This window comes from Rhincodon typus, chromosome 15, assembly GCF_021869965.1.
Source record: "Rhincodon typus isolate 14 chromosome 15, sRhiTyp1.1, whole genome shotgun sequence".
Taxonomy (NCBI): Eukaryota; Metazoa; Chordata; class Chondrichthyes; order Orectolobiformes; family Rhincodontidae; genus Rhincodon; species Rhincodon typus.
The window spans coordinates 43,765,937-43,777,184 of NC_063346.1; the positions used below are offsets into that span (position 1 = coordinate 43,765,937).

Here is an 11,248-nt window from a genome sequence, read left to right on the forward strand (position 1 = left end):
AATGGCGGACATACTCAATCAAGAATACTGGGAACCGAAGCTCCAGTCATCAAAAGCTGACAGGTCTGTTGAATGGCAGCACCAGCAGGAACATTGTTGCTGTTATCAGTATAACTCCCACCCAAGGCCAAGGATCGTTGCTAGGACACAGGTAAACAATGGCAGTAATGGGTTCAAGGAGCAAGAGTCTTAGGGGGAGAGACACCAGCAGCAAGGGACAGAGATGGCTGTAGTGGACCTCCCCCTTTCCCAATGTCAGAACCCTTGATCAAGCACTGAGGATCCGTGCTGACTACTTCTCCCAGGAGCCCAAAAGCAAACACATCAGGGTTTGTGTGTCATCCTTCCCACATGACCAGACCCTGTCCGCCACTGACTCCATGCCAGTGGCAAGGGGGATGAGGCCCCAACTGCCCAGTTAAGGGCATCAATGGAACAGGGTCGAAGTGGCATGGAGACAAGAGGGTCCTTAGCCCAACCCTACAATCACTACATCCTTCCCACAGCCACAATTATACACACACGTGCCATCAAAAGTACCATGGGGAGGATATTGCATTCTGACCAGGCTGTTTTTATGCCAGGACGGAAAGAAACATGAGAGATGAATGAACACTGGCACTCCTATTCCTGCAAATAATCACAAAAATGGTTCAGATTTCATAGACGATTGATTGGCTTGTTATTCAAAGAATGATGAACATTTAAAAGGAGGAAAATAGATCATCCTAAATGGATTTAGCATAGCACTTTAAAAGATACTAGATATCTCAAGCAAATGTCCCAAAAATTAAGTCTTTCTTTGTTGAAATTCAGAATTGGAATAACAACTTTTTTTCTAGTCATACTTCTTCAACCTTCTGGATAAGACAGATGTTCATTTATTTATTTCTATAATTATTTAAGAATGCTAATTAAGTCATATCTTAAACGTCCACTAGCCCCTCATTGTTTCTTACATCATGTTGCCTTGATTAAGAATGGTTCTGCATTATTTATGAAGCCAAGTCCTCAAATATTTATCAATTTTCTTCATATGGGCATGGAACACACAAGCACTCATAGTCCTATCAACTTTCCAAAAGCATTCATGTTAACTCTCCTAAATTGATTTGTGGTTAATTGTGATGATTAAAATATAATTAGACAACCATTTGTAATTGTGTTTTTGAATTGAAAATATAATTTAAGTTTACATATTTGTGTTTGGTCAAGATTGGATTTCTCAGTTAGAAATAGTGCAGAATAACACAACAGCCTGAGACTCTCTGCCTGAAAAGATCAGACAGGCAGAAACACTGAACACATTTGAAAGTACCTGAATCTGCACTTGGAAATGCTGTAACCTACAAGGCCACAGACATAAACAGAACAGTAGGATTTCACCGGATAGCTATTTCTCAATTAGGTCAGACAATGGGCCAAATAGCCGCCTCCTGCAGTGTAAGTTTGTATGATTCTGTAAAGTTAGGAACTATAGAATTAGAACAGTCGTTCAGCCCATCAACAGCTTGCAATTGTACTGTGCTCTTAATGTGGTAAAATGTCCCAAGGTGCTCCACACAAGTGTTAGCAAACGAAGTTTTAATACTGAACTACAAAAAAAAAACTGTTCAGAGCTGTGGCCAAAGCTTGATCAACAAGGACAGTTTTGAGGAACATTATAACGGAGATTGAGAGGCAGACATGTTAAGTGGGGATAGAGATCCAGCATGATTTGTAATGTGCAGGGCAGGTTTGACAAACTTTGACTATTTTTTTGAAGAGTAAAGAAGAAGACAAGGGAATATCTATGGGTGATATTTATATAGACTTGGAGAGAGAATTTGATGAGGTCTCTTATTGAGAATGCTAGCTAAAGTTGAAGTTGAAGAATCACCAATGAATTATTGAGCTAGTAAAGAATCTGGCTGAGCAGAACACAGTACGAATAATGAGCAGGTCCTCAAATCAGCAAAAAATTACTGAAGGTGCCCCACTATTTATCAATAACTTGATGATGGAATGGAAAGCCATATCCAAAGCAGAGGCATGTGCAAAAATGGGGAAACTGGATTCTAATGTAGGCAAATCTGAGATCATCCACTTTGGACCTAAAAGATTTTTCTGAATGATGATGCTAGAAATATGTCACATTAGGATTTGTCTACTGTATTTTGATTCCAAGCCAGATTTACTCAGTTCCTCACCTCACTGATTTATGCAAGCTGACATAACCAATCAAGGATGAACTCCGACCTGCTCTTGTAGCACCTTTCACAGCCAGAGTGGCAGATGGAGTTTAATTTAGATAAATGTGAAGCGTTGTATTTTGGAAAGGCAAATCAGAACAGGGCTTATACACTTAGTTGTAGGGCCCTGGGGAATGTTGCCAAACAGAGAGACCTTGGGCTGCAGGTTCATTTCTCCTTGAAGGTGGGGTCACAGGTAGACAGGGTAGTGAAGACGGTGTTTAGTAGTCTTGCCTTTATTGATCCAATGACCATAGGAGTTGGGATGTCATGTTGCAGCTGTACAGGTCACTGGTTAGGCCTCCTTTGGAATATTACATTCAATTCTGGTCCCCCCAATATAGGAAGGATGTTGTGAAACTTGAAAGGGTGCAAAAAAGAATTATAAGGATGTGGCCAGGGTTGGAGGTTTTGAGCTAAAGGGAGAGGCTGAATAGTCTGGGACTATTTTCCTTGGAGTGTTAAGAGGGGGACTGACTTTAAAGAAGTTTATAAAATGATGAGGGGCATGAATAGGGTGAATAGCCAAGGTCTTATTCCCGGGGGAGGGGAGTCCAAAACTCGAGGTTTAAGGTGAGAGGGGAAAGATTTAAAAGGGGCAACTTTTTCCACTCAGAGGGTGATGCATGTATGGAATGAGCTGCCAAAGGAAGTGGAGGCTGGTACAATTACAACAGTTAAAAGACATTTGGATGGATATATGAATAGGAAGGGTTTAGAGGGATACGGACCAAATGTTGGCAAATGGGACTAGATTAATTTAGGCTATCTGGTCAGCATGGACAAGTTGGACTGTTTCCATGCTGTACAACTCTATGATTCTAAGGTATTCTAAAGTGTTTTACAGACAGACAGACAGACAAACAATATGTTAACAGCAAGCTCTTGCAAGCAGCAAGGTGACAAATACAAGAATAACACAGTGTGGAGCTGGAGGAACACAGGCAGCATCAGAGGAGCAGAAAAGTTGACATTTCAGTTTGGGACTTCTTCAGAAATGGGGAGGGGGAAGGGATCTCAGAGATAGAAAGAGGAGGGGTGGGGCTGGGGAAGTAGGTGAGATGGTGATAGGAGAGTGCAGGTAGGGAGCGGTGGGCATTGGTCAATGGGATAGGAGGGATGGATAGATGAGAGAGATGGACAGGTTGTGTCAGGTCAGGGAGGTGGGAATGAGAGGGAGGTTTGGACATGGGATAAGGCCGGGGATGGGGAGATTTTAAAACTGGTGAATTCATGTTTAGGCCATCAGGCTGTAGGCTCCTGAGGCGGAATATGAGGTGCTGCTCCAGTTTGCGGGTGGCATCATTGTGACACTGGAGGAAGCCCAGGATGGACATGTCACCCAGGGAGTGGGAGGGGGAGTTAAAATGATTGGCGAATAGAAGGTGGTGTTGTTTGTCGTGTACAGAGCACAGGTGCTCTACAAAACAGTCTCTGAGTGTACGCTTAGTCTCAGCGATGTAGAGGAGGCCACATGGGAGCAGTGGATACAATAGACCAAGTTGATGAACATACAGGTGAACCCCTGTCTGATGTGAAAGGTTTGTTTTGTGCTTTGGATAGAGGTAAGGGGAGAGGTGTAGTGGCACGTGTAGCACTTCCTGCGGTTGCAGGGAAAGATGCCAGGGGTGGTGGGGCTTGTGGGGAGTGTGGAGCAGACGAGGGAGTTGCAGAGAGCAGTCCCTACAAAAGGCAGATAGGGGTGGGGAGGGAAGTATATACTTGGTTGTGGGGTCAGATTCCAGGTTTTGGAAGTGGCGGAGAATGATATATTGAATCCAGCTGTTAGTGGGAGGATACGTGAGGAAAAGGGGAATTATGTCTTTGTTTTTGTTGCGGGGAGGGAACGTGAGGGAAATGCAAGAGATGCAGTTGAGGGCATTTTTGATCACCGGTGGTTTGGGGGGGGGGGGGTGGGGGGGGAGCGCGTGGGGATAGAGAAGTTACGGTCCTTGAAATAAGAGAACATCTGGGATGTTCGGGAGTGGAATGCCCTATCTTGGGAGCAGATGTGGCGGAAGCGGAGGAATTAGGAGCAGGGGATCGCATTCTTGCGGGAAGGTGGGTGAGAGGAGGTTTAATCTAGGTAGCTATGGGAGTTGTTGGGCTTGAAATAGATGTCAGTTTCAAGGCAATCCCAAAGATGGAGACACGAGAGGTCCTGGAAGGAGAGGGAGGTGTCGGAGATGGTTCAGGTGAATTTGAGGTTGGGGGTGAAAGGTGTTAGTAAAGTTGATGAACTGTTCAAGGTCTTCATGGGAGCACAAGGCAGCGCTGATACAGTCATCAATGTAGCAGAGGAAGAGGTGGGGGAGTAGTGCCAGTGTAACAGCAGAAAAGGGGCTGCTCCATGAATCCTACAAAGAGGTATGCATAGCTTGGGTCCATGCGAGTACAAGGAAATGCTCTTTAGTGAAGTTGGCAGAGGGATAAATATTGGTAAGGAGTTGGAGAGGACTCCCGTGATTGTCTTCGAAATAATATCAGGCAGCCAGGACTTCAGTTTGACATCTCCATTCAGCAGCTCCTCCGAACGTCAAATCTCAGACTTTGTGCTGAAGTCTCATGAGTCTTGTTTGAATTCAGCCCAAAAGGTCATTGCTGTACCACAGCCTCTCTCACTCAGCCACACCTTGGACAACAGGCCACCCTGTTCTAATGCACAGTACTATCCATCTCTCTACTCCTGGAAAACTAAGAAATTTAGACAGCCCTCGTGGAGCACTTAAATTCAGGTCAATGGAAACTAAACAGAATGTCATTTCCAGGGGTGACAATGCATACAAGCCCTTGTGGTTCCATCTCTCACAGGAGGCCTCTACTAAGCTGGTGGACTTCTCATGCTCCCTGTCCAGAGCCAACCAAGCACAGATACAACCATGGAAGAGAGGAGATACTCATGCTATGCCCCCTTCACTGCTCACTGCCCAGACCTGTTGATATTCACAACCTTCTGGACTTCGTTAATATTAGAGTTCAACCACCTTCAGGTTGTGGACTCACTACCTTTTTTTTTAAGCTTTATTTGTTGTATTCTGTGTTACCACGTTCTCTCTCCCATCCCCCACCCAGTGCAACTGTCTGTTCTTTCCAGTCTGGCAGTTAGACACATGTTTGTTCTGCCATTCTCACATTCTGATCACCTAATGTGCACTATTGGCAGCCTCTCTTCCCCCAGCACTCCACCCCCACCACACTTCACATCAGCTCTGACAGAGTCATCTAGACTCGAAACATTAACTTGGTCTCTCTCCACGAAGATAGCAAGAACTACAGATGCTGGAGGTAGAGTTAATACAGTGTGGAGCTGGAGGAACACAACAGGTCAGGCAGCATCAGAGGAGCAGGAAAGTCGATGTTGGACTCACTCTCATTTGATTGAGAGTGAGTTCACAATCTGAAGGTGTTGAACTCTAATATTAAAGTCCAGAAGGTTGTAAAGTGCCTAATCTGAAGGGTCAATCACTTACTCTGCACTATTAGCATATCCTGATGAACGGTGTGAGCCTGAAAGGTCAACTTTCCTGCTCCTCTCATGCTGCCTGACCTACTGTGTTCCTCCAGCTCCATGCTGTATTGACTCCCTCTCTACGGATGCTGCCTGACCCATTGTGATATCCTTCACTAGAGAACTCTGTTGGTGGAAGGTAGAATGTTACATCAGGAGATAGCGAGGGAAGGACGTGGAGAGAGAGTGTGCTGCAACAGCAACAGCCATAAATCTATCCTTTATAAAAATCAAAAAAAGTTAACATTCAGCAGTAAATCAAACATTTTACTGAAATAATGTTTAGTGACAAAACCAAGCTGGTACAATCACGATTCTACAAAAGGTTCGGAAGAGACTTCAGTTTTGTTTTGTTTAAATTGTTCTGCTATGCTTTTCTTTGCAGGTTGCTTGATTTCAGACTCCAAGCCAGGCAGTACCACCTTCCGCCGAGCTGCCATCTCAATTTTTTGGACCAGTTCAACCTCCCAGGGATGTGTCACAAAACTAATGACAGTGCCCAAAACCTTGCTGCCAACACGACCCACTCGCCCAGCACGGTGTATATAATCACACAGAGTCAGGGGAAAGTCGTAATTGATCACAAATGCCACCCTTTGAGTGTCCAATCCCCGAGATGCAATGTCAGTGCACAGAAGTATGTCTACCAGACCCTGCTGGAAGGTACTGAAAATCCCACTTCGCTTTCCAGCTTGCATACTCCCTTGGAGACGCGAGTGTTTGATCCCGTGGTCGTCCAGGACATAGCCAAGCCAATTAACTGTTGAGGCATTGTTACAAAACACCAGAACTCCAGCTTTCTGGACCACCAACTCCTTTAACATTTGCAGCAAGTCACTGGCTTTATCCGTCCGCTTGACTTTAAGGAACTTCTGTTTGACATGGGGCATGATGCGGTGCAGCTCTTTGCTCTTTATGGTAGTGATGCTGCCCAGGTCAGTGACATTGCTGAGCAGTTCCCCCACTCCGCTTGGGAAAGTGGCTCCTGTCACCACCAGCTGGGCTTTCCTCCCCGGCCCTCGGCTCTCAGAGGGGTGCCCTGCGATCTGGCAGTGCTGGAGAATAGCTTCCAGCAGGTCCACGAAGCTTTCATCGAATAGAGTGTCCGCTTCATCCAGCACCAGGTGGCTCAGGCCGCCCAGGGTGACCAAGTCTCTCCTCAGCGCTTTCCAGAGCGCCCCGGGCGTGGACACCAGCAGGTCGATGGGCCCTCGGGATAGACTCAGTTTCAACTTGCCCATACCCCGGCCGCCGCCCACCGCCCGCACGTTCAACTTCAAGTCGGCGGCCAGCGTGCGGGCCACTCGCTGGAGCTGCTCGGCCAGTTCCCGGGAGGGGACCAGTACCAGACTGCGCAGCCCGTTACTCTCGGCTGCTTCTCCCATCGCCCTTTCCTGGGTCAGGCTCTGCAGGATAGGCAGCAGGTAGCTTAAGGTCTTGCCGCTGCCGGTCTCGGCCGCGCACAGCACATTGCTCCCCCTCTGCAGAGCGGTCATGGTCCGAACTTGCAGTCCGTTAGGTTGAGAAATGCCCATCCCATCCAGTGCGGCCCCCAGCTCCCTGCACAGCCCGAGCGAGCTGAAACTTCGCGGCTTCTCCCGCTGCTCCTCCTCCCGCTGCTCCTCTCGCGGACTGGCGGGTGGTTGGCTCCGGGTGTTGTTAATAACGAAATAATCTCCTGCCGCCTTCCTGTGCTTCCAACCCTTGGAAACCAGGGGAAGTGGGTCGAACTTGCCGAACGTGTACGCGGCGTGCTGGTTCAGCTCGGGCCGCTTGCCCATGATGAGTAGCCGCCCCGGTCTGGCCAGCCTCAGCACCAGCACCTTGCTGCCCGCCGCCCGTTTCAGCCTCTGGTCCGCCCGCAGCCGCGTCTTCTGGGGGATGCGGATGACAGGTAGTTCGCCGCTCGGAGCCGACACCCGGGAGCCGACACCGGCCGAGAAGCCTGAGGCCAGACTCCTGCCGAGCAGCGTCCCGCATCGGGTCGCCGGAGTTGCGGGGCCCCGGGGCTGAAGAAGGAACCTCGAGCCCAATGTCAGCATGGTCCCGGGGTGGGAACAGGAAGACCCCTCCCTACACTCCGGCTCTGGAACACTCGGCCCCTCAGGATTCTAAAATGGAACGGGGAAGCCCCCTGGCCGCGCGCCGGCTCTGGAACACTTGGCCCCTCAGGATTCTAAAATGGAACAGGGAAGCCCCCTGCCCGCGCGCCGGCTCTGGAACACTCGGCCCCTCAGGATTCCAAAATGGAACGGGGAAGCCCCCTGCCCGCGCGCCGGCTCTGGAACACTCGGCCCCTCAGGATTCCAAAATGGAACGGAGCGGCGCCTAGAAATGACGCGACGGTTCGGGCGGCGGAAGTGATCTCTCTCAAGTTCCCCCATGTGTTTCTGGTGTGCGGCAGTTACACCCTTCCCAGGGCAGTTCTTTGCGATCTGCGTCAATTTGTATCCAAGGTAAGAGCTACCTTACTATATATAGATCTATTTATTCCGCTAGACTGTTGGCGTGAAGGTGATACTGTATATGGTGGCCCGTCTGGATCTAGACAGAGGCTCAACCGCCTCATCAACGGAGACTCCTGAGTCTTGAGTATCCTGGGACCCCCATGAATGGACTTCCTTGAAGTTCGTGGAGACTCACTATTTTGAAATCATCCGGTCTTTATTTTCTATTCAGTAATCTATTAAGTAAGCAGTATGAAGATGGGACATTTTAAAAAAAACATAGAAAAGCCTGTCATTGTAACTGATTTTCAGTGATTTTTCGGCCAACCAAAAAGAAGTTGCTCCGATTACTTTGGAAAGCAGGTCCTGAGTGACCCATGTTTTGTTTTCTGGCTTACACCCATGTCATTTAATCATTCTGCTGCTCCATCTACCACAGTCGTTGCCTATTTTTGTCTCCTTGCTCCTATCCTTGGCTCTGTACTTGTTAATTTTCATTTACAAAGCAAATTACAGTGGATGCTGGAAATCTGACCTATTTCCCAAATTTTCTGGGTCTATATCTGATTTCCAGTATAAACAATATTTTGTTTTCTTGTGTCTGTTAACGTGGAGGACATTGAACAGAAGCTGTGCAAAAGTTTTCTATCATTTTATATTTGGGACGCTAGTGTTTATCCCTTTGGATTGTTGAGAATAGAACAGTACAGCATAGGAACAGGCCCTTCAGCTCACCATGTCTGCGCTGAGCATGATGTCATTCTAAATTAATCCCACCTGCCCACGTATGGTCCATATCTCTCTATTCCCTGCCTGTTCATGTGTCTGTCTGAATACCTGTTAAACTTTGTTGCCGGTCTGCTTCTACTATTTTCCTGGCAGAGTAATTCAGGTACCCGACACCCTCTGTGGAAACAAAAAATTAACTTGCACATCTCCTTTTAAACTTTTCCACACTCACTTTAAACCTATGCCCCCAGTATTTGATATTTCACCTGGTGGTGGGGGGGACAAAACTGATATGATCCACCTTATTCATGCCTCTCATAATTTTATATACTTCTGTCAGGTCACGCCTCAGCCTTTGTTCTAGTGAAAACAATCCAAGTTTTTTCCAATCTCTCTAATACACTTCTTTTGACTCTCTCCAAAGCCTCCGCATCGTTCCTATGGAGTGGAGATGAGAACTGCACACAATACTCCAAAATGTGGCCTAACTAAAGTTTTATTCATCTGAAGTAGTGGAATTTGTGCAGCAGCTATATTAAACTCTGTAAAGGGCTCATAGGGTTTGTTAGCTCAGTGGGCTGGATGGCTATTTTGCAATGCAGAGGGATGCCAAAAGCATGGATTCAATTCCCACGCTGGTTGAGGTTACCATGAAAGATTCCTCTCCCCTCGCCTGAGGGATGGTGACCCTTGGGTTAAACCAGCACCGGTCATCTCTCCGTAATGGGAGAGCAGCCTGTTAAGACTATGGTCACTTTACCTTTAAAAGCTTCTTTTCTTTTTCAAATCTTGAATTGAAATGAGTAGGTTCTTTCCATGTTGGTAGTCTCACTAATTTAATATAATCCTTCAGTTCAGCATGTACTAAGCTCATCTCTGCATAATTATAGCAGGCATGAGCAAATCAGTACTATATATTGTAACTCATTGGTTAACACGGTCAAACCTCAGAACAACTTTTACTGTGCTGTAAAGTACTGTGAATGCTGGAAATCCACAATAAAGACAGAAAGCTGCAAACACTGGGGCAGCATAGAAGGACATTATTAGCACTTCAGGGCTAATAGTTTTTACATCAGAAAGATCGCAGTATCTGAAGGTTGTCACGGACTAATGTAACCAGTTGTGTGCAAAGTGTCATTCAGAAATTGGCATTTAATTTAGCATGTATGTAGCTCAAATCAAAGTATCTGTTAGTGTTACTAATAATCTCTAGGTGCAAATACATTAACTAAAACATAGAAACGTAGAAAATAGGAGCAGGAGTAGGCCTTTTGGTGCTTTGAGCATGCTGCAACATTCAATAGGATCATGGTTGATCATCCAATTCAGCACTCATTACCCTACGATTTCTTTAGTCCTATCCCTGCTATAGGGAAGGATGTTGTGAAACTTGAAAGAGTTCAGGAAAGATTTACAAGGATGTTGCCAGAGTTAGAGGGTTGATAGGAAGAGGCTGAATAGGCTGGAGCTATGTTCCCTGGCACGTTGGAGGCTGTAGGATGACCTTAGAGGTATATAAAGTGGATAGGGTGAATACCAAGGTCTTTTTCCCAGGGTGGGGGAGTCCAAAACAAGAGGGCATAGGTTTAAGGTGAGAGGGGAAAGATTTAAAAGGGGCTTAAGGCGCAGCTTCTTCACACAGAGGATGGTATGAGTAAGGAGCGAGCTGCCAGAGAAGTGGTGGAGGTTGCTACAATTACAACATTTAAAAGCCGTCTGGATGGGTATATGAATAGGAAGGGTTTAGAGAGAGTTGGGCGAAATGCTGGCAAATGGGACTAGATTAATTTAGGATATCTGGTTTGCATGGACGGGTTGGATCAAAGGGGGATACTGCTGGTGTTGGAAATCTGAAACAAGCATAGAGAATGGTGGAGAAACTCAGCAGGGTCTGGCAGCACCTGTAGAGACAGAAACAGAGTTAATGTTAAGAGACTATAGATCAGTTACAGCTGTATGACTCAATAATTTTAGGTCAGACGTCAGACGAAATCAGGTTGTAGTTCAACAGGTTTATTTGAAATCACAAGCTTTCAGAGTGCTGCTCCAGAGCGTTTCAAAAGTTTGTGATTTCAAATAAACCTGTTGGACTACAACCTGGTGTCATCTGATTTCAGTCCTTGTCCATCTCTGTTCAACACTGGCACCCCCATATCAATAATTTTAGAACCTTTTTTGAATTGTTCTTAATGCATTTACATCCTTAAATAAGAAATCTAATACTGTCCATAGTGCTAACAAGGTGTAGAGCTGGATGAACACCGCAGGCCAAGCAGCATCAGAGGAGCAGGAAGGCTGACATTTCGGGCCTAGACCCTTCTTCAGAATTC

General features: G+C 46.5%; 2 protein-coding genes across 7 annotated transcripts in view; one reads left to right on the forward strand and one right to left on the reverse strand.

Moving 5' to 3' along the window:
* Positions 1 to 5,979: 5,979 nt before the first annotated feature.
* On the reverse strand, positions 5,980 to 7,781 carry ddx28 (DEAD (Asp-Glu-Ala-Asp) box polypeptide 28). Its single transcript, XM_020537197.2, has one exon. It carries the CDS (start codon positions 7,779 to 7,781, stop codon positions 6,048 to 6,050), a length of 1,734 nt encoding a protein of 577 aa, XP_020392786.2. The 3' UTR covers positions 5,980 to 6,047.
* A 204-nt stretch (positions 7,782 to 7,985) lies between these two features.
* dus2 (dihydrouridine synthase 2) overlaps positions 7,986 to 11,248 on the forward strand; it is an 86,258-nt gene continuing 82,995 nt past the window's right edge. For all 6 annotated transcript variants that reach the window (XM_020537199.2, XM_048605682.1, XM_048605679.1 and 3 more), the window contains exon 1: positions 7,986 to 8,195. In XM_020537199.2, coding sequence (XP_020392788.2) covers positions 7,986 to 8,195 — 210 coding nt within the window. The remainder of the gene's footprint in view (positions 8,196 to 11,248) is intronic.